The sequence below is a fragment of the Falco rusticolus genome, chromosome 16 (assembly GCF_015220075.1).
Source record: "Falco rusticolus isolate bFalRus1 chromosome 16, bFalRus1.pri, whole genome shotgun sequence".
In the NCBI taxonomy this organism is placed as follows: domain Eukaryota; kingdom Metazoa; phylum Chordata; class Aves; order Falconiformes; family Falconidae; genus Falco; species Falco rusticolus.
Genome location: NC_051202.1, coordinates 2,802,172 through 2,826,101, shown reverse-complemented (window position 1 = coordinate 2,826,101; position 23,930 = coordinate 2,802,172). Strand labels below are relative to the sequence as shown.

Sequence of the window (23,930 nt, the reverse complement as noted above, 5' to 3'; positions counted from 1 at the left end):
CCAGGCGGCGGGGGGGGGGCTGCGGGGCCCGGCCCGGTCTCCTTCCAGCGGCAGCCGGGCAGGCACCGGGGCCGCAGGGTCCCGCCGCCCAGCCCGCCCTCCCTGCCGCATTGCGGGCCCCCCGCCCCGCCGCCGGGCGCCGTGCCGCTGGCCGCGGTAGCCCCCTCCCCGGCTCCGCGGGGGCCGAGGGCGGGCGGGCCGCCGCCGCCGCCCCGGGGCCATGAGCTTCTTCGGGTTCGGGCAGAGTGCGGAGCTGGAGCTGGTGCTGAGCGACGCCGAGAGCCGGCGGCGGGTGGAGCACAAGACGGAGGAGGGCAAGAAGGAGAAGTACTTCCTCTTCTACGACGGGGAGACCGTGTCGGGGCGGGTGGTGCTCACCCTCAAGCACCTCAACAAGCGGCTGGAGCACCAGGGCATCAAAGTGGAGTTCATCGGGCAGATCGGTGAGCGGGGCGGGGCGCGGGGCTGGGGCGGCCCGGCCCCGGAGGTGGCCTGCGGGGCCCGGACCCCCGCCCCGGCCCCGGGGCCTCCCGGCGAGCCGGGGCCGGCGCCTGCCTGCGCGCTGCGGGCCCGTAGGCGCGTTAGCGCGGTGCACCGGGGCCTGGGAATGCGCGCGGGTACGCGGGTCCCCGGCAGCTTGTGCTCCACGGCTGCCCCGAGCGGTTCCACCCGCCGGCCCGGCTGGGCCCAGCTCATCCTGGCGGCTGGAGCGGAAGGGAGGGAGCTCCAGTGTTTTTCCAGGTCATTGTTCTCTCGTCCTATTTTCTCGCTCCTGCTCGGTCACCGGTTTCGGCTCCGAACCGCACGCGCCCGGGGGCAGGGTGGAACTGGGTTTCCATCCCGCAGGCGCAGGTCTGAGCGCAGACACCCCAGTAACACCAGCTGTCGGGTGGTGGTCTCCAGGCTGCATCTTCTGTTTGCGTTTGTTGTGTGCCTATCGATTTAGCTAGCACTGCGGTTCTGCTGAGGATGGTGAATTGGGTGGGTTTCACCCATATGTCTCAGGTCACCGGTTGCACCCCCCCAGCCCATACCCCACAACACATTCCACCCCAGAAGATCAGCTTTCTTGAGGCCCACGGGCTCAGCTTGGCTGGTTCCATCTTTTACTCTCTTGTGACTGCCCACGCGTCCCTGCACAGTTAGTCCGGTGGCTTCAAGTTGTTCAAAACTTGTGGTTGTCTGTGCATAACCCATTCAGATTTAAGATTTCCTGCTTTCTTAGAAGAAAGGTAGCTGCCACACCCACTCTTCCATCGGAATGGAGATGGCCGTATTTCATGGACATGCACAAGTCTAGCAAGGCGAAATAAGTTCAAGACATTCCCAGTGATGCCGCTGTGCTCGGGGTGTGCGGTGCCTCACGTCGGTGGCTCGCCGTACTCGGGTTTAACACTCCAAATCATTGCATGAGTTGTGGGCCTGCAGCCTTTGCATTGCAAATCGTGCGGTGTACCAAAGTGAACTAGAGGTTTTTCCACCCAACCCCGATGCTGCCGTTCAGTGTTTTTGCTGGCCTTGCTCGTACATGATGCTGCTTTTTGGAAGGGAAGGGGAGCACAGGCAGCGTGAGCCTGTATACGATGGAGTGTAGGTAAGCCCGTTTGTCAGGAGCTACCTTACGACCTCCTATTTGATTATGATTGTCAGTGGAAATTAAGCATGAACTTTGCTTCCGGCTCCGCTCTGTCTCCTCTGTGCTTCTCGTCCCCCGTTTTGGAAGACTTGAGCCATGTGTATTTACAATAACTGCTTTGAATTCAGATTATTGCCCAAGCACGGTGTATTAGGACCTGCTGTGGCTGCACGTTAGTCCTTTCTTTTTGCCCATTAGGCCCCTTTAATATAAAACGCTGCTAAAGTTTGTACCGCTGATGGCGCTTCCTTAATGCTTTCCATCTCAAAACAGCTTGCCTTACCGTCTGACTTCTTGCTGCTATGAGGCTGGTAACTACACGTGACAATTTTACGGGCAAGGGAGACTGAGATGTAACGGAGTGATGTGTTGCAGGGAAGAGGGATGTTGCAGACCGGGTACCAGGGTCCAGGCTGTGAACGCTGTGTCCTGCGTGGTCTCCGGTGAGCATTTCTAGAACCAGTTTAAGATTTCGTTTCGCCTGTGGTTACTGTGTCCAGAGCATGCCACCAAGATGTTGGCAGGTTATTTTCTTAATCTGGAAACCTTATAGCTCTGGAAACCTGAAATTACCATTTATACCTGTTTGATATGCTAATGTCTTCTGAAGTGTGGGAAATGTCAATCCTGCCTCTTCTTAAGGCTGCAGAGTGCCAATCTGTGCCCTTCCGAGACAGCAGAGAACTTAAAAGTTTGCTGACATTGGCGTCCCCTTGCTTTAATTTTGATTGTTGCCTTCTGCATTGTGTGGCAAGATGATATATCCCTCTTTTTATGTGGCACGTGGCTTCTCCCTGTCACATCAACAAGCACTTTCCTCTCAATGGACACGTATTCAATGCAGAGTTGGTTTATTTATGTCACCTGCCTGCCCAGCCTAAAGGGCTTGATGGCACTCGCTGTTTTGTGTGAGAGGTGTTCCAGTGCCAATATTTCCATTACAGAGATAAGGTGAGGAAAGGGGTATAAGAAACAGACATCACTTAAAAGCTGAAATCTCATCTTGCGTCTCAAGGAGTGGAGAAGCAAGGCTGGCTGCAGTTCCTGAACGCTACTAATACTTCTCAGGATCCTCCTCTGCACAGTTTAGTGCTGACAGCGAACTTGTGTGTGTGTATACGATTGTCTGATGACTTAGGTTTTTGTTTCTTCATCTAACCGTATCAGATTGGCTAAGGCTTTACCTTTTAAGAAGGACTGTGTAGGTGTCTTGTAGTCACACCGCTCACACGCAGGGTTGGGAAGGGCAGATTTCATTGATGGTTGTGTGTGATACAGAGCTGTTAATGCAAATGGCAGAGGTTTAAGTTCCTGTTGCTTCGACTTACGGGAGAAAACTTTGTGGGAGTGTAGAGAGGATTACTTCCATTAAATGAGGAAACCTGTAGTAGCTTCCTGCTGACGCAAGAAGGTTGTGGGGAAAACTGAAGCAATGTGACTGTGTTGGTTACTTGAGCTAGTTGAGCAGTGCTTCCAAAGGTGAATGCTCTTCCCTCGTCGGTGTTCACAAGGCCGTTGACATGTTATCCAGGGGATGGTGGAGCAGTTGCCTTTGCTGCCTCCCCACACGCTTGGTAGTTGTGTGCCGAACACTGGCTTTGTGCAGAATCGGTGAGGATCTCCACGGTTACGCAGTACCCAGTGTGAATCAAGACCACTCAAAGTCTTTGTTGTCAAAGGATAAGCAGGAACAGTTGGAAACCTCAGCTCTTGTTTTTTTGCTCCGTCACTGTTTGCTGTTCCAGAGAAGCAGCCGTGTTTTTTCCTCTCTTTACCGTAGCAATGCCTTTGGCCTGCAATATTGTGTAGAGAATCGCTGGAAGGGATTGCGTGAGCTGCCGGCTCCTCTTCTCAAACAGTCTGAAGATAATGAATATTGATAATAGGTGACCCATGTCACTCTTAAGGCAAAGCGAGTTCCTGATTCGTTGTAGTATGTGAGGCTGTGCTGGCCTTTTCCTTCCTGTTTCAGGGAGGAGAGTTCTGGCTGGCACCTGCCTCCGCCGGAGAGCAGTGAACAAGTGCAGTACGTTGCAGCCACAGGCTCCCCTGGTAGGTTCTCTGAATGGTGGTGAAGGAAGTAGAGATCCGGACAAGATGGTTGCTTGTAGCTGTGGAATCTCTTGCTTTTCCTCATGGTGTCATGTGGGATTAAGCACTGCTGCTTAACCTGGACTTATATCTTCCTAGAACTCTACTATGACCGAGGAAACCACCATGAGTTCGTGTCTCTGGTGAAAGACCTGGCCCGTCCTGGTGAATTCACTCAATCGCAGACATTTGACTTCGAATTCACCCATGTGGAAAAACCTTACGAGTCCTACACGGGGCAGAATGTGAAGTTACGGTGAGTCTTCTCCCCTTGCTGACCCCTGTTCTTGGTTCTGTGCAGTGTGCAAGTAATGATATTTACTGTGATGATACTGGAGGGCAGCATCTCTTCCCAGACATCCTTGCATGTTGATGATGACACTCAAAATGAATTTTGGTGGACTGAGATATAAAAGGCTCTGCTTTTATAAGCATGCATCAGGCTTCAGGGAACTTGTGTTGCCCCATTTAACTGACAGGAGAAATCAGCCCCCTCTGAATCAGCCAAATACTTCCTAATTTATTTGGTGATCCAAATCCCAGAAGGAATGCTTTAGTTTAGTCTCCAATGGGAACATTTTCGCTGTCTTGTAATGAGCCTTGCCAACTTTTAATTGTGCTCTATATGCAAGCAGATGCCTAGCTTAAATCTTGTTCATGTGTTGCAAACTGTATTTCACATCTAGGCACTCCAGTTGACTTGAAATCTAGTCACTGGCTTCTAAGGGAGGTTGGAAAATTCTGAGATCTGCCGAGAGAGGTGTGTCTGTGGGGACTGATGTGATCTAATCTCTTGCAAGAGGGCAGTGGTTTTAACGTGTGCAAGGTGTTATTCAGATCCCCAAATGGTGCTTGGGCAACTCAGGCTCACAAATGCATGAAAGCTTAGTGAAGAGCTAAGAGCCTGCTTTTCCATTTGAAAATTCCCTTCTGTCTTTTCCAACATGAGGCTCTGGTTGTTCCAGAAGCCAGGGCACCAATAAGACTGCTTGGATAGTCCAGTGCAATCTGCTCAGCCCCGTGTCCCTCCCTGCTTCGTCTCTCTTGCTGCTCGTACAGCCCTAAGAGGAGGGGGACTCTCCTTGCAGGTATTTCCTCCGAGCGACTGTCAGCCGCAGACTGAACGATGTGGTGAAGGAGATGGACATAGTTGTGCACACCCTGAGCACCTACCCAGAGCTCAACTCCTCTATTAAGATGGAGGTGGGGATTGAGGATTGCCTGCACATTGAGTTTGAGTATAACAAGTCCAAGTAAGTGTCTCAAGAGCAGCCAGTGGCTGTGGGGAACCATGTGCTACAGGGAACAGTTTGGTCTGGATGCCCAAGGCATGTGTCTTGCATGTGATCCTTAAAGGGATTCTTTGTTCCTGCACTCCAGCGAGGCTGGCAGGCAGTTCAGATGCTGGTTAAGGATGTGTGGGTTCCACTCCTTGCCCCATAGATGTGCTTTCTGGACCAAGGAGTGAGAAGCGGTGGCTGTGGCTTGCTGAGCTTGGAGCACAGTGCAAGGCTGTTGCAGTAACTTCGCATTCCCTGTATCCTCAGCAAGATCAGTATTTCCAAGTGTCTTCAAAGTACAACATCTGCTCTTTACCAGATAATACAGCTGAAGTGGGACCTTAATTCAGACACAGAAGTTGGAAACAGCTCTTTTAAACTACTTTTAATGCATCTCTCCCAGCTGATGCTAGCAAATCTCCCTTCAGTGTAACATTTGGGTTAGTTTTAATTGACCTAAAAAATTGGTTTGGGAGGCATTGCTGTCGCAGGGGTTTCCTGTAGATATTCAGCCTGAAATTCTGTTTTTAATTTATCAGATCATGCTAAACGTTCTTGGTGATTTCCAAAAGACCAGAGGATGAAAGGTGAAGCGCTGTTTACAGCAGCCTCATGGAGCTGGTTGATAGGCCATCTGAAATTTACAGCTGGGGCCGCAGATAAGAGCAAAGTGCCTGACAAGCAAGTTCCTGCGCTCCAGGTCTGAGTCCTGGTCTGCTACACAGTGTTTGATTGTGGTGCTTTCTTCCTTCATGTGCTAGGTATCACTTAAAAGATGTGATTGTTGGAAAGATCTACTTCCTGCTGGTGCGAATCAAGATCAAACACATGGAGATAGATATCATCAAGAGAGAAACAACAGGGACCGGCCCCAACGTGTATCATGAGAATGACACAATAGCTAAATACGAGATCATGGATGGGGCACCTGTGAGAGGTGAGAAGGCTGATGAACCTTGCAGCATCCCTCTTCTGAAGTCTTTTGGGGTGGGAATAAGAGTCCTGCAGTATCTTCAGCTGAATCCATGTGCTCAGTAGTAACATGTGTCCTGTTGCACTGGTGGACTCACGGCAGCTTACGTAGGTGATTAAATATGATCCCCTTCCTTCTGTGGTATGCTGAGGGGGAATTGAGGCATAATGAGTTGCAGTGACTTAATTCTTTTGATGCAGTGGCAAACCAGGAATAGATGTAAATTCACTGTTGGTGTGGTCACCAGCTGGTATTGCTGCAACTTGGAGCCAGAAAGATGGTGTTTTAGCTCTGTGCCAATCTCCTGTGCCACTTGTTTTCCAGTTCCATTGCCCAGCAGAGTCACCTGCCAGAGAGAGTGTCTCCTTACTCATTTTTTCTGGCAGTGTTGTCTAGATGCAGGTCACAAATTGAGTCTTTATGCTGTTAAAGTGGAGATGGAACTGCTGTCAGCAAGGGCAGGATCTGGCTATGGACCATGCATGCTGGTTTGGAAGGGAGCTGGAGGAAGTGGAGCTCATCTTACTCCACTTGTGGAAATGGTCACAAAGTTTGTGGCCTAGTGAGATTCTGTTTTGCTGGTGCTCTGCTAGTTGTTATCTGTGCATTCTGTCTGTGCTGATGGTTCTGTGCACTTTGCAGGGGAGTCCATTCCCATCAGACTCTTTCTGGCTGGCTACGAGCTGACTCCAACGATGAGGGACATCAATAAGAAGTTCTCGGTGCGTTATTACCTCAATCTGGTGCTGATTGACGAGGAAGAGAGACGCTACTTTAAGCAGCAGGTGAGAAACGGAGCTGTTGGTTCTCAGACCTGTAGACTGTTGCTTGGGATACTATGTCCTAAGGAGCTTCTGAGAATTTGGGATTCCTGTGGGGGAAAAATCATGTCCTTGACAGTGTCTGCAAAGACTAGGCAAATTAGAGTGGGCAGAGATGGTCTAGAGGGAACGGTCCACACAGGTCAGATGCGTGTGGTGGTGGGGATGCACGCAGAAGGTGCCTACTTTGGACTTCTTTTCCACTCTGTTGCCCTGTGGTGAAGCTTCTGTGCTTCACCTTATCAATTCGAATCTGGTAGCTGAGGGCAATAGGACAGAGCTGCCCTAGATGGCCAGTGGGTCCTTCTGTGCGCCCAGATCCTGGGGAGGAGCGCTCTACCCAAATTTTCGGGATGGCTGCATTGCGAGGCCTCCACGTGCTGCTGCGAGCGGCCTCACGCACACGGCCATGGGTGGAATGTGGCAGCATAGGCCGAGCTCTTGCTGGGTGCGAGCTGCTCGCCGGGCAGCGTGGTTCAGCTTCTGGGTCTGGGTGGGGCGAGGAGAAGGTCTCACAAGCCCTGACGAGGCCTCCGGCTGTGTTACTGCAGGAGGTCGTGCTTTGGCGGAAAGGAGACATAGTGAGGAAGAGCATGTCCCACCAAGCAGCCATCGCGTCCCAGCGGTTTGAGGGGACATCCTCGCACACCGAGGCCAAGACCCCCAGCCAGCCTGCAGAGAACAACGGCCGGCAGTGAGAGGCCGCGCAGAGGAAGGCTGCTGTGGAGCCACTGGGGACAGCAGCAGGGAGGAAGAAAAAACACTTCAGAGACTTCATGGAAATAAATAACCGTTTTTGACTTAATTCCTTTCTTCAAAGGACTCCTAGGGTGGGAAGGGGAGGGGAGGGCAAGGCAAGCTGGAGCACTGGTGGTGCGAAGCTGAAGGTACCTCAGTGCTTCCCAATCAACTACATTCCTCTGGGGTTGGCTGCTTTGAGGCATGTGTCCGGAGGCTGCGGAGCTGCCTGATCTCCTCTTTGCCCCGAGACCCTTTTGGTGTGGCAGCGGGGAGGGAGAGAGCAAGTGAAGGCCAAATCTGCTGCTGCTTCCGAGCGGTGTGGAGGTTGCTTTGGGGCTGTGTAGGATGGATATTTTTCTTGCCTTTCTGAAATCTTCACAAGGGAAAATGACACAGTGATTAGCTGGAAGATAGAGGGAGTCAGGCTGAGGTGTGGCCTACTTTAAATTGCTTAGTGTTATCCCCTCGCTGCCTCCCCTTCCTCTTCATGCTGGCATTGGATTCCTGGTCACAAACAGTTCTGTAACGTGGTTGACTCAGCCCTGGGACTGCCACACAGCCGCGCAGAGCACGGGCAGCAGGCGTGCTGTTGTGTCCTTGCTGTGGAGCTCCTGACTGTGTTGTTGCATCAAGGGAGAGCTGTGGCTGGTAGGAGGGAGTGAGGCACGCAAATGCAGTAGTAGGTGGCACAGGTTGGGCAGAGCGGTGAAGGTCCCAGCGCTGCTGGGTGGGCAGGAAGGCAGCTGGCCAAGAGCAGTGCCTTCCTGGTCTTGGCCTGGCAGCTGCCTGAGTGCCCCTGAGATTCAGTCTTTCTGGTTGCTGCACTCATGGAGATCCCAGTTGCTGCTGCAGAGCAGGAGCAGAGCAGCCTTGAGAGGTCTAGAGGATAGTTTTGGAAGGTGAGAAATAAATGGGGGCTCTCTTGGGAGTGGGCTTATGCTGCACACACTGCCCTGCTCGTGTCTGTGTCCTTGTGACAGAGCAGGCTTTGTATTAGGGACAGACAGCGGTATAGAAACGTGTGTATTGTTTTGTATTTGTTCCCTCACACCTGTGGGATGAGGGTTATTAGTAAGGACAGAAAGTGGATGCAATTGTTTTAAGAAGCTCATGGCCTGTGTATGCTGCTAGATGAAGCCAGGCAGCAACTGGAAGGATGGTAGAGCGCTCTGATTCCAGAGATGCATTCTTGAGGCCTGAGCTGAAGTCACCAGTGAGGTCTGAGGGTATGACATGAACTGAGAACCCAAGTACAAGTTTTTTATTTTCTAAAATAAGCTTCTTTTAGTCTACAGCTAAGTAGAATCATGAGAACGCTCCCAGAAGGGAGTCGCTCCTCCATTAAAAATTAGTCGTGGCTTTGTAGACTTGATTGGCAGAGTCTGGAGAATATCCATCCTGTTTAGATGCCCTTCAAGGAAGCAGGCGGTTAGACCTCCGACCAGACGGAGAGAGAAGCCTGCACTAAATGCTGGGGTATGAGCTCTTATCAAGTGAGATTTGTCTGCATTTCTCTGGGAGTTTGTGGCTCGCTAGGGTTTTGTCCAGCTTCCTTTTGACTCTGGAATGAATGTCCTCTGCCTCTGTTCTGCAGCTGAATGTAGAACGGTTGTCTTGCAGCTGGGAAATGGAAGTATCTTCTGCTTTGTTTAGTGGAACAGTGCTGGTGGAGGGAGTGGGGCCTGGGTGGGAAGGGGAGCTTTTTATGTAATAAGACAGCTACTGTATTTCAGTGATAAATGTGTGTTTCTGCTTGCCAAAGTAAGTTATCTTTTACTCACCACGTGTAAGGTTGTGGTTTTTAGTAGAGCTGGACAGTCTTGCTCTGTGTAGAGGACACTAATGATCTCATCTCTGCTGAATGCTTGTGTCACACCATGTTTCTGCTCTGTAATAGTGAAGACGTGGCTTGCTTTTCTTTACATGAGAAGTCTGTGCCATGGGCTGGAGCCATGTCTTCCTAAGACTGAAGCAAAAGCTTACTTTAGACAACTACCTTGTTATGCCAGGGCAGGGGGTGGTAACCTGCCACAGGTCTCACATGGCTAAGGAATCTGGATGTTTTACTCCTGACACTCGCTCTACTCCCCGCTCTGTGTAGGGGGCACCACCTGTGCTGTGGCAATACACAATCTCTTGGCGACAAAGCGAAGCTCCAGTTGGGAGCCTCTGGGGATAGCAGACTTAGCTTTCCATGGCTGAGCTGAGCACAGCAGCACCCTAACCACCCTCCAGCTTTCCCTCAACTCCCATACCACCTACATTTTTTTTTCCTTGCCTGTTCCTCTTGTTTGTAGGCCATGTGGTATTAAAGAAATGCTGTGGATGGTGTCTGTGCATTCCAGGAGTGCTTTGTTTACTGGCCAAACAGCATCAGTACTGGATGTAAGACAATTGTCTGACAAGACAATGCACTGTAAGGAGATTTCTATTGAGCATCTGTTCATCACTTCTGGAGGGTTTACTTGGAAAAGGCGCATGAGCCTATATGTTGGGTTGGGGGTTTGGTTTTTGTTGGTTTTTTTCCTTCTCTGTGCCCCTCTCCCGTGTCCAGAATTTAGAAACAATCCCCATTTTTACTTAATCTAAATGGACCATTCAACCCATTACCTACTATGCCCTCTGTTTTTCTGGGGTGGAGCAGATATGCTGAGCATCTTTAGAGAGAAGTTGAAGCTTAAGGTCACTCCGGGACAAGGTACTATAGCAGAGCGTTTCATTAGCATGGGAAGGGGCAGAGCAGTCCCCCTGAGCTGGGTGGTTCTGTTCAGTACTTGGGTCATTCCCTCTCTCCCAGGCAGAGTCAGGCAGGGGGGAGTGCGCAAGTACCAAGCAGTGCAACTTGTAATTAAGCCTCTGCTGTGTTTACATGTTTCTTAATTCGTCGTCTTTTCAATGGCTGTATTTTAAAACTTGGGGTTTTTGTCTCTTCAATTAAAAAGAGCCAGCCCTGGCTGTCAAATGCTGTGCATGAGTTTGTCTGATATGGTTTATATTGCCTGGCCCGGGTCTGGTTTGTGTTGGTTTTGGGTTTTTTTTACAGTATTAAGGCATTTTTCTGTAGTGCCATACTGTGCAGCCCTCCAAACATACTTGAGGAGTTTGCCCTTTATGCTCTTCATAAATTCTTGGCTTTCTTTAAGCTGTGTCACTGCTTAGAAGCTGTGCTGGTGGAGGACCCATGCAGCTTAAAAATTAGTAAGCGAGCTTTATTTTCTTCTTTTTTGCTGATGTCAGTACTAAAATAACATGAGAAGTTTTGTGCCTGTGATCTGCTTTGCAGCAATCACGTTGAATGTGTACATACATGTAAATTTTCTTCTAGACAGAAGCTTAGTTATACCTCTCTGCGGAAAAATGTCCCTCTGCAGTACATGGAACTGCACTGGATCCTGTAGTAAACATCTTCAAGGAGGATGTACCTCTTTTGTCCTTCGAGAGAGATCGCAGATTTTTCCACTATTAAAAATTGAGGAGCTGCAATTGATTCTAAAAGGCTTTATTTAAAAATAAGCAAAAATAACAGTGTGTCAGAATAAGGGACATGTAGCTGCAAATCGTGTGCGGGCATGTTCTTGTTGCTGTGATTGAGCAAGTAACTTGAGAATGATGCTGGTTTAGGAGGAGGCATCGGCGGGCTGGGTAGAAGCTGTGCTGCTGTCAGTTTCTTAATGTGGCTTTTCCTCTTCCAGGCTCAAGACAAAATCAAATTCCTCTGCGTTGAAAAGGTAAGGAAGAAAAAGCCGTAAGTGGAACTTACAAGTTGTCTGAGTGAGGGCTGCCTCTGGGAGGGAACGGCACCAAAAGTCCAAAGAAGGTTCTTACCTTTTGTCAGTGGTTGGATGGAAAGACGTTGTCTTGTGAAAAGCATCATGTTCTTTAGGGGGCCTCCGTCTGCTTTATGTGCCAGGTGGTGAGCCTTGATTTCAGAAAGGGGGATGAAACGTTTTGTCATCCGCACAAACTGGACATCCACCTGGGAAGCGATGGACAGCAAAGGAGCATGTTTGGAGAAGGATATAGCCTCCGGGTGTGACATAAGATCTTTGGGGGGACAGAGATATCAAACCGAAGCAAATGGCTGATGGCTACTACCTATAATGATATGGAAGCTTTTCCTTGCTGAAGGCTACAAGAACTTTCAGATACTTCTGGCAGGTGATTTGTTTACATGAATCTTAGTGCTGTGCACCAGCAACATACATTCATGTTGTCACAGACAATAAAAAATTAAAATGTGGGATGCAGCCAACCTGTGAACAGTCACTTCCCTATAATTTAGTGTGCCTCAGAACTACAGCTTGCTTTGCTGTAGACTGAGCGTGGGACTTAAAGATGTTCGTTCTCTTTCCTAACCCACAATTCTGCCATGTATGGAGGTCAGCTCTGCATCCAAGTAAGGTCTGAAAATTTAGGGAGATATATTTTGGTAGCCTCCTGGATGAGATGGGGGGGGAAAGGTAGAGAAAACAATAGGACTGGATTTTCTCAAGAGAGAGAAAAAGGTAGCTAGGGCAGGACAGAAGCTTGAGAAGATATGCAATACGATGCAGAGAGGCTTCTACCTTCATTCAGCTGGCACACACACCTTGAAACAGCTGTATTTAGTTTACTACATTACCATGGACCATTTGGGGTTCTCTTTTCTGCTGGAGGAATCATAATGAGGATCCTTCTGATCAAACTGTGTGTGATCAGGGTATGCCTCCTTTACGATCTGAAGCAGAAGGGGAGAAGAATGTGAGACAAGTTCCCATCAGTTAAAAACTATTGTCAGCAAAGGGTACGAAATGCCCTTGAGCAAGCTGTGACTAGACATAAGGAACAATCCTCGTGCAAAAACTAGCCTTGTTTTCCCTGAATGCCATTCTAATGGTGAGAGATAATTTCCTTTCTTTACATTTCTTGGGTGAAAGCACTGCAGAGCAGTATGGCTGTCCATGAAGCACCATCACCTCTTCAGAAAGCAATGGGGAAAAAGCAGAGGCAACAAAGGAAAACTGAGCAGATGATGATAAGTCTTTTGTGATGAGTTCTCCTCTTAAAGAAAAAGCTTTTCTGTGCCCTAGGTTTTACATGGCTGCCTTGCAAGCTCAGCTGACTAGAATTTAGTGCATCAGACTGTAATTGGAGTGTGGAGCAACTCTTGACTTGGCTGGAAGTGCTCTGAAATGTCAGCAGGAAAACAGCAGTTTAGTTCCATTTCTCTCATGAAAGATGCCCGGGTCAGCCCTGCTGTGACATACTGTTGAGCCTGGATGCCCTAGGCTCATTCACTGCTCTGATCAGACAACTTTTGGACTCCTTTGGTGCTGAGACAGAAGCAGGGCTAACAAGCTGTTCGATAACCCATCGGCTATTGCCTTCCCCCCAGCCCGAAACACAGACTGAGAAAGAGGCACTCACCTTGACAATGCCAACAATGCCAGGCTCTTTACAGTTACTGTGGTAGAAGAAGGCCTGCTGCCCAAGTTTCATGGCTCTCAGGAAATTCCTTGCCTGTCAGGTGTAAATGAGAGACTTTGAGCTCTTTGTGTCAAGCTCTCAGGGTTTTATTATAAGCAGCTAGGGACAAGAACTAACAACAAGAGAGGTATATCTGCTTCAGAGCTACTCAGATAAGGTTTCCTACAGTTGTTGTATGGAAGTTTTGTGTTGCAATGAAGTAAAAACCAGGCTAAAGAGCAAGATCCTGTTGCTTAGAAAGCATGTGGGAATTCAACAGCTCAGCTGCCCTCGTTGAGAGACAGCAGGTGACTTAAGTTAGCTGTCAGCAAACAAGCAGCAGAGTGGATCATACATAGGGGAGAAGCATGTATAGTAAGGGGATCATGTATAGTAGGGGAAACATGCGTGGATTTCTTCTGCAGAGGAAAAAGAGAGCTGTATGCTAATAAGGTATAGTCCTTGGGTAAGTACGGACTTGCTAAAAGGCATCAAGGGAAATAAAGGCTGGTCTAAGCTAAAGAAAAACTGAATGATTTGACACTATTATCCAGCCTGAATCTATCTCTGACTTAGAGGCAATTACGCAGGAGTTCTGACTCCTGACAAAATGCACCTGTAAAAAAAAGGCAGAGTTACTCAAAAGGAAATCCTTCAGGCAAAGGGAAGAATCTGTGGGGGAGAGCCACCTTTTTTCTAGTGCTATTTCAGTGACTTCACCTTTGACATGTGCTCCTTACCTGGTAGTTTCTTACTCCATCCCAAAAGGTTGTCTGATTGGGCTGAGCTTTCAAGTCATCAATGCTGAACTGCCAAATGGAATGAAAATACAGGTTAAGTTCAGGAGGTATTGTGTCATTGCCTACGTTGTGCCTAAACATTTGTTCCTAGTAGCTCCTTCAATTATAATACAAACTTGACACAATTATTCTGGTTCCCACAGCGAGGGCTAAAGAAAAGCCTTCTCAAAGGAGGAATGCTGCAGCAGTCTAAAGGTAGAGTGTAAAAGCTGCCCCTGTGATCAGCAGCTACACATCCTGAGGACCCAATTTCCTCTTCTATTACAAGTACCAAACCTCAGGGTTGTCACCCTAGAAGAGAAAAACGGTACGTCTATTTCCAGGAAGGCAAATGGATTTTGAGAAGTCACAACAGTGTTAATCCTGCAAACGATCTGAATTGCCTGATCCTGTAACTCGACATTCAGGCACTAACACCCTGGATAGTAGTGAAATTGCTTCTGTACTTTGCTGAGTAAGGATGGGTGTTGGTGCTTACTTTCACATCCACTCCCTTCTCAAGTCTGCTCTCTGGTTCTGACTTCAGAAGCCAGTGACAATATGTTATCTTGCTTTCCTCCCCACCAGAGTCAGATTCTTTTGTCTTCTTCCAGTTCTTCCATCCTGACTTGGAACTCCCAGCTGGAGGTTTTGTAGACTTCTCTTCCTCCTCCTTATCTGGAGTCTCCTCCTCAGTTTTGGCAATTTTAGCATCGGGCTCTTTTTTATCTTAAAAGAAACAATAAAAGAATATTCAGGTAAAACACATTTTGTTTCCAATACAGACTGGTGGTGAAGCGTTTTGGTTGTCCAAGCTGGTTTCACATACTGGTATTTGATCGCAGCAGCAGTTTGGTGCACCCCAGATGATAGGGGTAAGCATTATGCACCACTGTTTCTGGGTATTTCTAGTTTTCATCTGGAATAAGGATATATGGTTTTGTGTGGTGTACGCAAATGTAGTTTAATTGTCATAGTTAATCATACAGAAAGCCGGGACAGACCATGCTGCCCCCATGAAGTGTAATTTTTTTTTTTTTTTAATTTATCACCAAGAAATCGGCTGCAGGCAACCAAGTTTATATAGGTGAGTCTGGTGAGTAACAGGAAAATCTGGGAGCAAAGCAAGCTACTTCAATTACTACATTAGCTGGAAACCATAGATTAAGCCTCCACTGTGCTACCTGTTCAGAGGGGGTCCATATCCCTGTTTGTCCAGCACTCAAGACAGCAAAAAAACCCCAGTAAGAAGTGATTAAAGGATAAGAAGGTGGTTAGTTGCTGGAGTCGATTCGATTAAGCAGATGAGTGGCACCAATAAGCCCAGTGCGATTTCTCATCTTTTGCTTTAAACGCCACATACATGGTGCCTCAGGTGCAAGGGTTTTGCTTTTTTGGTTTTGTTTTGTTTGTTTTTTTGGGGTTTTTTTTGCAGACAGTACCACATCAGCTTCCTGCCACTACACTGGGTATACTTTGAATGACAATCTCTAATGCACAGGACCAGAAAGCTCTTCATAAATGGCAATGAACTACATTTCTTAGCTACCTTGTGGTGAGAAGACATCGTTGTCCCTATTGTGTATCTAGCAGACTTGTCAGTCACACATGGATGCTCAGCCCATTTGTACAGAGGAAATGCTGTCTGTAAGACAGGTGGCTTTGAAAGACAGATGGTTAAGATGACTGTCGGTAGTTTCACTATAGTGCGGAACCTCAAGTGAGAGATGCTAAATTAGTTAGGATGTCAGCACAGACCTGCTACCGCTCCTTTGTCTCTCTTTCTGCTCGGCCAGGGCATCTCTGGTCTCTGAATTACCTTCTCTTCACTGAGAAGCACCTGCTGAATGAAAGAGGAAGAATTACTGCTTATTCGGGCAGGCTGAAAAAAGTAGCAATATCTGAGACTGAGCGCTGTAAAAGCTGTACAGTAAGTGGAAAGTAAATAAATCTCCTTCCTTGAGCTCAGCCATTTCCTCTATCAGTGCAAAAGCTGGCACTAGTTGAGGACCACACCCTTGGTGCGCTGGAGGCAGGCAGGCCCTCCACAGCAGGGCTCTGATGGACATCAGCAGGAGGGCTGCTTTTCTCCACAGTGGCGCAGCTGTTGGAGGGAAGTCCCCAAGGTGCTTGGACAAAGTGTGGCCCCTCCGTCCCACGCAAAAGGAGCCGTGCTTTTGGAAGAAGGAGAACGGCTTGCCTCCAGAGCTCAGGCCAGCCTTGTGCCAGGGGCGTCTGGCTCAGCTTGTTGCTCGCAGAGATCACGCGTGCAAAGTCCCTTTGCGAAAGGGAGCAAGTTGGCTGGTCCAACCCCTGCCCCCTTCTGCCAGCAGCCCGTTAGGAGGCTTTTGGCTCTGAGCTGGCCTGCTTCTGCCAGAGAGGGTGGCATCAACTTTTCCACCTTCCGTGCCAAGCTTCTTCCCACCCCCCACCCTCCCCCACCCCCCCCCGCCAGGCTCCCCCTCACCGGCTCTGGCCGCAGCAGCCCCCTCGCCTCGTCCTGGGGAGAAGGATGCTCTCGCCTCGGCGCAGGAGGAGGAAACACGCCGCCCCCCGCCCTCGGAAGTGGGTGACCGTTATGCAAAAGCTAAGGCATGGCCTGCAGGCTGCTCCTTCCCCGCAGCCCCCGCGCGGGCGGGAGGTACCGAGGGCAGGACTACAGCTCCCAGCCTGCCCCGCACCGGCAGCCGCTGCGCTCCGGCCCCGCCATGGCCTGGCCGGGACACCCCCGCCTGGCGGCCCGGCTGCTGCTGCCGCTGCTGCGCTGCCCGGCGGCGGGGCGCCGGGGGATCGCCGCCTGCATCGACCGTAAGGCTCCGCGGCGGCGGCCGAGCGCGGCGGGGGGAGCCCCGGACCCACCTGCCCGGGGGGCTGCCCGGCGTGTCCCCCCCTGCGGCCGGAGGGAGGGAGGCGGGCTCGGGGGAGGCTTGAAAGCAGGTCGGTGAGCGAGGGTCGCCAGTCTTGGCCGGGAGGCGGATGTCGCCTGTCACCAGCTGTGCGCAGGGCGGCGCGGGGCCCGGCCCTCCGGACACCCGCGGTGGCTGGTGGGTGGGACGGTGCCCACCTGCGGCGAGAAGCTCCTTCCCCTTCCCTGTACCTTCGCAAGAGCTTCACGGTTAGTCAGGCTCTGCTGTGAGTCAAGGAATAGCGAAAAGCTCGCTGGGGAGGGCGGCCAGGCTGCCTGTACCCCTCTGTATGTCCGGGGTACCCTGTGGTACCCGAAGATGACTCGGATCACTGAGCGTGCCTCTGGTGACCGGGATAACAGCTGTGTCTGAGCCGGTCTCCTCCTACGGGATTCCTGAACACTTCCCAGATGAACTGCTTCAATGCTTAAATGTTAGGATTGAAGCAGCAGCATCGCGATGAATTTTGGGAGAGGAACCAACAAAACAATGTTGGATCTATGCGCAAAGGAAGCAGATTTCAAATGCAGGATCTAACTAAAGGCTCAGACGCTGTTTCCAAAGGGCTGCTGTGTTCTTTGCTTGCTTCAAGAGCATCACTTCTTGAAGTCCCAGGACTGTGTCCTGGTGTTTCTGCAGCACAGACCCAGTGCGATGAAGTGACAGCTGCCATGGGCTGTGCTGCCCCTGCCCCGGTCCTCCAGCGTGGTTAAGTGTTGAGTAGCTGGGACCTTGGCTTTGTTTTCCCCTAAGGCAGCCCCTCCCAAAGCCCACTGCCCCCTGTCAGCAGTTTGTGGTGGCCCCAAGGAACAGAGGAATGGTCTCTGCAGCAGAGACCCTCAACTGTTCATGTAAGTTAAGGGATGCTTTGAAATTGTTTGGTGTATGGAAGAGGTGGTGGTGCTTGCTTTCCTGCAACAGACACATATTCTGATCTCTTCCTGCTTCCCTAGCATCTGCCGGCCTGACTGAGGAGCAGAAAGAATTCCAAAAAGTTGCCTTTGATTTTGCTGCCAAGGAGATGGCTCCTCACATGGCTGAGTGGGATGAAAAGGTATGACAGCCTCAGAAGGGTTGTACTGTTCAGTTTTTCCTCTCTTAGGATGTTATGGTCCTTGGGTCTCATCAGAGGGGTTCCTGCAACAGTGCCTCGGTGCTGTAATGCCATCTGTAGAGATCTTCTCCAAAGCTGCTGCTGTAGCTGGGGTGGGAAGCCATCAGAAAGACCCTGAAGCTATAGCTTCAGGCTATAGCCAGGCTATTCAATCATCTTGACACCTGGATTTACCCCTGAAGATGGTATGGCTCTGTCTAGGTAGCTGCATCTTCTTTAACCCACCCAGTTAACCTAAACTCTGCTTGAGTCTGGGACTGGACTTGGTAGCCCAGGTGTCCCAGAAGAGATTGAATATTGAGCTTGAAGCGATCATGAATATTCACCTGTGATATCTCTGCCTGTCCCAACAGGAAATATTCCCTGTGGAAACAATGCGGAAGGCAGCCCAGCTAGGATTTGGTGGGATCTATGTGAAACCAGATGTTGGTGGCTCTGGATTGTCACGCCTTGATACCTCCATAATCTTTGAAGCTTTATCCACAGGATGTACCAGCACCACTGCTTATATAAGCATCCACAAGTGAGTGTCTGCGGAGTGGTGGATGGTGTCAGCCTGGCTGAAAAACACAGTTGTTCTGCGGGCTCTAAATCCAGCTGGAGACAGCTCTCTTGGTGCTGCTTATTACTTAAAGTTGGCACCCCAAGGAGACAAGTCCCTGTGAGGATCTCTTGATGGCAGTAAACAAAACAGGCTACAAAAACTGAGATGCCACCAAGAAGTAATTTTAGCTTTGTGGCATGCAAGATGGGATTAAGTTCTGGATTTTGTTCCCTGCTGTTTCACTTAAGCTGTCTATAGATAGTAACGTGCCTGGAAAAAGCCTTTGTGCTTTGGTGACAGAGCCAGAGGCACCAGCTGATACCGGGGCCCTTTCTTGCTTGTACAGACATGTTCAGTGACAGGCTCGCTTTGCACGGGAAGGTGCGGTGGTGATGCCTCCTCCTTCCAGGTGAGGTTTTCTGAAGAGATGGTAGGGCTTAGCGCTGAGGGGAATGCTGAGGCTATTAAATAGGAACCTGCTATTCCACAAGGCAGCAAGCCTGTGGTGACTGGAAGGCAGTCTTCTTCCTTCTGGTTTCTGTGGCACCTAATATCATTCTGTTTTGAGGCAGAGCAATATGCTTTCAAGCCTCAGTGCTTTTGACTGAACCCCATGGAGCTTTGTTTTCTTTAGCCAGGGATGCTCTTAGATGTTCTGCCCAGGGCTGTGTTCACTTCCTGTAATGCTGCACCTTCTCTCCTGCTCCAGCATGTGTGTTTGGATGATTGACACCTTTGGCAATGAGGAGCAGAGGCGCAGGTTCTGCCCATCGCTCTGTAGCATGGAAAAATTTGCTTCTTACTGCCTGACTGAGCCAGGTGAGCATCCTTAACCAAGAAATCTCCTTTCCCATACTCCGAATGTAGTTTTAACTGGACATGAATGCTGCGCAGAGCTGGAGCTGAAAAGTTTCATGTTCATTTGGGCAATCACTGGGAAGTGGGGAAGGGCCAGATGATGATTGCTGAGATGCTTGTGGTACAAACTCAAGCGTCGATGGGTACGATCCCCGAGAGATTTTGTAGGCTCTGGACCTGCTGCTTCACTGGCTGCTTCCTTACCTCCCGAACAGGAAGTGGGAGTGATGCAGCTTCCCTGCTGACCTCAGCTCAGAGGAAAGGGGACAGCTACATCCTGAATGGCTCCAAGGTACCTCTTTGCTCCTCCTAAAGCTGCTGGATGGCACTGCATGCACAAGGGGGCCTGGGTCTCACCATCCTTTCCATTTCCTACTGTCTCCTCACCTCTGTGTATTCTCCCAAGGTAGGATGTGCTCTGCAGAGCGTTCACCAGAACTTAGTACAGTTGGTCCCTAAATTCCTCCTGGCTGTGGGGTGTTTGCCCTTCCATCTTTGTACCCCAGCTGCTGCTGCAGGCTCAGGGTTAGCACACGAAAGCCGCTTCCTTCTTCTCATGCCCTTCTGCAGGCCTTCATCAGTGGCGGAGGTGACACCGATGTATACGTGGTCATGTGTCGCACAGGAGGCCCAGGCCCCAAGGGCATCTCCTGCCTGGTGCTGGAGAAGGGGACACCAGGGCTCAGCTTTGGCAAGAAGGAGAAGAAGGTAAAAGGCTTTGGTTTTACTTCCCATTTGCTTGAGGGAAGTGCAGGACAGAGATGAGCTCGTCTGTGCAAAACATTAGGGATCTCTTCTTGGATGGGACCGGAGTCCCAGCCTGGCATGTTTTTTCCAAGCCAAGTCCAGCTTTGGTGAAGTTTGCCCAAAGTCTGTCCTTTTAGTAAGTGAAGGGTTTTAGTCTCAGGAACATCAAGGTTCATTGGATCTGTGCCTCTTCTCAAACACGTGCATTCCAGTTCCCAGCTCAGCACACTAAGACCAAACCACACAGACCACAATTGCTTTGTGGCAGCTTGGCAGTGGGACTGAGGGATTGAGAGCAGGCTGGGCAGTTCTCTGCCGGGAGCTGGGGGCGTGCTGCTCCTCAGGCAGTCTGGAAGGTGCTCTGTTTTTTCCCAGGTAGGCTGGAATTCCCAGCCAACTCGGGCTGTGATCTTTGAGGACTGTGTTGTTCCTGTCAGCAACCGGCTGGGAGCTGAAGGGCAGGGCTTCAGCATTGCCATGAAGGGACTGAATGGAGGCAGGATAAACATTGGTAAGAAAGACATCTGAGAGCGAAGGGAGGAGGGCAGGATTATCTTGTTACCTGCCTGCATGAGCTTCATGTTCACTTTATGTCCTTGGCTTCTCCCACCAGCATCTTGTTCCTTAGGAGCTGCTCATGCCTCTGTTCTTCTGGCTCAGGAACATCTCACTGTCCGCAAACAGTTTGGGGAACCCCTAGCAAACAATCAGGTAAGCTCTCCATCAGATCTGTGCTCTCAGAGCTGTGCTCTTTCTGATCCTGGCTGAACAGGCAGCTCACTTCACAGAGTCTTCCCCGGAGAAGTCAGGAACATGTTTTTCCTGAGTAAGAAAGCGTGTCAGGCCTGAGACCTGCCTGAAGGTAGTGGGGATGTGGTTCAGGGTGCAGGCCCCCCCGAACATGCTGGCCTAATTTTTCCTCTCCTGCTGTCTGCTGGCAGTACCTGCAGTTCAGGCTGGCGGAGATGGCGACGCACCTGGTGGCAGCACGGCTCATGGTTCGCAATGCAGCGCGAGCACTGCAGGAGGGACGGGAGGACGCGGCTGTGCTGTGCTCCATGGCCAAGCTCTTTGCTACTGATGAATGCTTTGCGGTAAGCAACTCGAGTGTCAGTTGGTGGCATAACTGGAAGCCTGGAGACCCCTCTTGGTGGCCAGGATGTCAGAAAGAAGTTTGACATGGTGGTGACCCAGATCCAAGCATGTTCATTGAGCCAGAAAGGTCATTTGAGGCCTCCTGGCTTCTGGTGCTTTCCAGGAGAAACCAGAGCCCTGAACAGATTCCTTGCCTGCCTGACTGGTAGATGTAGTGATCTGGCATTTGGGGTTTTGCATCAGCAGCACCACAGAAATGCAGCAAAATTTGCCTTAGTTAAGTATAGCATTTTCTGGGTATTTCTATGCTATCATGTTCACATAAATGCACCATTAGCATGAAAGAGCACTTAGGTAACATGATAGCACTGAGAGCTGCGCTGCTGGGGACTGCGAGTGCCTTGCTGTCACACCACGCTTTGTTAAAGACATGAGATTAGCTGAGCAGAAAAAAAAAGAGGCCAGGTTCCTGGGTTCTTACCGAATTTCTGTCACCGAGTTGTCCTCCACACCACGCAAGTCACTTCACCAGTGATGCTATCTCCTTAGATCTGTAACCAGGCTCTACAGATGCATGGGGGCTACGGCTACCTGAAGGATTATGCTGTGCAACAGTTTGTGCGAGACATCAGAGTCCACCAGATCCTGGAAGGTAAAAGACACTTTTGCTACCAGTGACTTAGCAGTGGAGGCAGGAGAGAACAGACCCTCCGGAGGCCCCCGCCTTTCCACATGACTCTCTGATTCTTGGGTTTCAGAATCCCGTTTTGCTCTGAGCATGAGGTGTCCCTGGATGTCATGTGTGTGAATCCCCTGGTTTTGGAGCAGTTACTGTGCATTTTAAGAGTCTTACAGCAGGGGGAGATAGCTAGTTATCATGTTAGCGGTGCCTCTGTCCAGTTTCATCCCAGTACTCCTACAGACTCCGCTCCCCAAGAATTCCTTTCCTGAGATATTCTGGTCTGCCTTCACTCTTTGACATTGTGTCTCTAACAGTGTCTGGCCTTTTCTAATCTCAGTTCGGCCTCCTAACCATTTTAGTTTTCCCCCTTTGAAATCCCTTCACCTACAGCCAGGGTACCTGATAAGGGATATACTCTTTCCAATGCTAAGTGAGTCTACAGGCTTTCTGTGTGTTGTGTATGTGCTAAACAGTAAAGCAGAAAACTCAGATGTTGGTATGTATCCAGTTCTGCTTGAGGCCTGGTGCCCGTATCCTCTCAATGCCCAAATAAAAAGAAGTACCAGCATCTACCACTCTGAAGCCTTCCCAAGCAACATGCTGGCGCTTTGGCCCAACACCTAAATGCCACCTCAGCTGGTGGGAAGAGCTTTTCTGTGCTGTAGACTGCAGATCAGGGAAGAATTCTCTTTGCCTTTATTGTGGGAAAAATTGGACCATCCCTTAACCATCTGTCCTGCTGCAGGTACCAACGAGGTTATGCGGATGATTGTGGCCAGGAGCCTGCTACAGGGCTGAAGCCAGAAGCCAATCCTCAGCCTTAAAATTCCTCCATCTGTTACAGTTTGGGCTGTTTCCCTCCCCTGTTCACCAGCTCTCTCCTGGGGAGCGGAGAGGGGGATACCCCAGTGGAAACAGCCTTTCTGCCTTATATTGACCAGGAGCACAGCTGGACGCCAGCCACACGCTGCCACAGCTGCACTCTGTGCCTGGCAGAGCAGCCCTTACTAGGCTGGTATTGTGCAGATATGTGAAGATATTGTGAAGATAGAAATGGCAGTTGTGAATGTGAGCCTCTGTCTCCAAATCTTGATCATGGGCTGCTTGCCACCCATCCTTCTCGGAAACACTAGACCTGTTGGTCATCTCTGCTAAATCAGGACTGAAAGGGGAACTTCAGGCAGAGGTACAGCCTAATCCCATGGGATCCCTCCTCTATCGGTGAAATCTTTAGTTCGAGGGAACTAGTTGATCTGCTTAAAAACCTCTGCTAGGTGCTGACTGCACCCCTGGGAACAGAAGCCCAAAGTACTGCAGGTCTAACTGCCTGCGGGGTGCAGGGGCTTTTTAACTGGGGAGCGGGATGCCTCTCTGTTATCCAGCGGCACTCGCTCCTTTCTCTTTCCCCAGCACCTTTCCTAATGTACCAACTGCTTGTTCTCGTCACACTCCCTCCCCCATACTGGTGGTTAATCTCCAGAAAGCCTCTGCAGTACCAGAGGCACAGATCTCAGAAGCTAAGGGCCTGCACAGACACACTGAACTGCTGCCTCAGATCAGGACTCCCTGCTGCATACAACATAGGGGGAGTAAAAATACCGGTAAATTATTCTTTCCCCTCAGATTTGAAATCAATAAAGCAATGACGGCAACTTTCCTGTCAGAAGCTGTATTTCTGTCAGAAGGGGTATTTCGGGCATTTTACCAGAGGTAACCGATTTTTGAAGTCGGGGGTTGCAAAAACGTTCAGCTTCTGATGGGTTTTAGCGCCTGTTCACTGCCTCAGGTGGGCCAGCTGCTCTTGTCTCCCGGCGCCCGGCCGAGCATCAGCAGCCCACAGGGACGGCTGTCGATCTTGGACTGCTGCCGGCCGCCCCCTGCGCCTCCTCCCCTTGTTACCTGAAGGCCCTGCGAAGGGGCTTCTTCACGCCTCAGGCGGCGCCCGGCGAGACCCGCTCCCAGGGCGCAAAACCGCCTGCCGGGGCTGCCTGCGCGGGTGCCGCGGCGGGAGGCGGCCTGAGGGGACAGACCATTACCTCAGCGAGCCGCGCTACCTGCCACCGATGCAGGTGACCCCGCCGCCTCATGAGTGGCACGAACGCCCTCGCCCCACCCTGCGGGCGGGCGAGGCGGCAGCCAATCGAAAGCGCCGGAGGGGCGACGGGGGCGGAGCGTGGCGGCGGGCGGCCAATGGCGGGCGAGCGGCGGGCGGAGCGGC

General features: G+C 50.6%; 3 protein-coding genes across 7 annotated transcripts; 2 read left to right on the top strand and 1 right to left on the bottom strand.

The window, feature by feature from the left end:
* The first annotated feature begins 97 nt into the window (after positions 1-97).
* VPS26B (VPS26, retromer complex component B) lies at positions 98-10,511 on the top strand. Of its 3 annotated transcripts, XM_037409698.1 has the most exons (8): positions 347-443; positions 2,012-2,079; positions 3,609-3,688; positions 3,827-3,983; positions 4,816-4,980; positions 5,769-5,944; positions 6,623-6,765; positions 7,353-10,511. In XM_037409698.1, exons 2-8 carry the CDS (start codon positions 2,021-2,023, stop codon positions 7,497-7,499), a joined length of 927 nt encoding a protein of 308 aa, XP_037265595.1. In that variant the 5' UTR covers positions 347-443; positions 2,012-2,020; the 3' UTR covers positions 7,500-10,511. The 3 variants fall into 3 exon arrangements, with proteins under 3 accessions (XP_037265594.1, XP_037265595.1, XP_037265597.1); XM_037409700.1 differs by lacking the exons at positions 347-443; positions 3,609-3,688 and adding an exon at positions 662-1,594; XM_037409697.1 differs by lacking the exons at positions 2,012-2,079; positions 3,609-3,688 and having other exon boundaries at positions 98-443.
* A 514-nt stretch (positions 10,512-11,025) lies between these two features.
* Positions 11,026-16,366, bottom strand: THYN1 (thymocyte nuclear protein 1). Of its 3 annotated transcripts, none has more exons than XM_037409701.1 (8): positions 16,234-16,366; positions 15,525-15,609; positions 14,266-14,495; positions 13,728-13,796; positions 12,949-13,041; positions 12,164-12,259; positions 11,368-11,518; positions 11,026-11,257 (listed from the first exon to the last, which is right to left on the bottom strand). In XM_037409701.1, exons 2-8 carry the CDS (start codon positions 15,565-15,567, stop codon positions 11,211-11,213), a joined length of 729 nt encoding a protein of 242 aa, XP_037265598.1. In that variant the 5' UTR covers positions 15,568-15,609; positions 16,234-16,366; the 3' UTR covers positions 11,026-11,210. The 3 variants fall into 3 exon arrangements, with proteins under 3 accessions (XP_037265598.1, XP_037265599.1, XP_037265600.1); XM_037409702.1 differs by having other exon boundaries at positions 15,525-15,606; XM_037409703.1 differs by having other exon boundaries at positions 15,525-15,606; positions 16,238-16,366.
* Positions 16,367-16,431: 65 nt separating this feature from the next.
* On the top strand, positions 16,432-23,384 carry ACAD8 (acyl-CoA dehydrogenase family member 8). The gene is made up of 11 exons (XM_037409696.1): positions 16,432-16,574; positions 17,626-17,726; positions 18,140-18,309; positions 19,040-19,149; positions 19,404-19,480; positions 19,759-19,896; positions 20,311-20,446; positions 20,549-20,646; positions 20,877-21,029; positions 21,580-21,682; positions 22,458-23,384. The coding sequence occupies exons 1-11, from the start codon at positions 16,475-16,477 to the stop codon at positions 22,508-22,510; spliced, it is 1,239 nt and encodes a 412-aa protein (XP_037265593.1). The 5' UTR covers positions 16,432-16,474; the 3' UTR covers positions 22,511-23,384.
* The last annotated feature ends 546 nt before the right edge of the window (positions 23,385-23,930 follow it).

Bases quoted from the DNA above. Each gene is read 5' to 3' on its own strand.
- VPS26B (XM_037409697.1), top strand. From the start codon at position 221: ATGAGCTTCTTCGGGTTCGGGCAGAGTGCGGAGCTGGAGCTGGTGCTG. The intron at 4,981-5,768 runs GTAAGTGTCTCA...TTCATGTGCTAG, and splicing joins TTTGAGTATAACAAGTCCAA to GTATCACTTAAAAGATGTGA. The intron at 5,945-6,622 runs GTGAGAAGGCTG...TGCACTTTGCAG, and splicing joins GGATGGGGCACCTGTGAGAG to GGGAGTCCATTCCCATCAGA.
- THYN1 (XM_037409701.1), bottom strand. From the start codon at position 15,567: ATGCCCTGGCCGAGCAGAAAGAGAGACAAAGGAGCGGTAGCAG. The intron at 12,260-12,948 runs GTGAGTGCCTCT...CTTCTGCTTCAG, and splicing joins GCATTGTTGGCATTGTCAAG to ATCGTAAAGGAGGCATACCC. The intron at 11,519-12,163 runs GTAATGTAGTAA...ATCGCTTCCCAG, and splicing joins AGAACCCCAAATGGTCCATG to GTGGATGTCCAGTTTGTGCG.
- ACAD8 (XM_037409696.1), top strand. From the start codon at position 16,475: ATGGCCTGGCCGGGACACCCCCGCCTGGCGGCCCGGCTGCTGCTGCCG. The intron at 17,727-18,139 runs GTATGACAGCCT...CTGTCCCAACAG, and splicing joins TGGCTGAGTGGGATGAAAAG to GAAATATTCCCTGTGGAAAC. The intron at 20,447-20,548 runs GTAAGAAAGACA...TTCTCCCACCAG, and splicing joins TGGAGGCAGGATAAACATTG to CATCTTGTTCCTTAGGAGCT.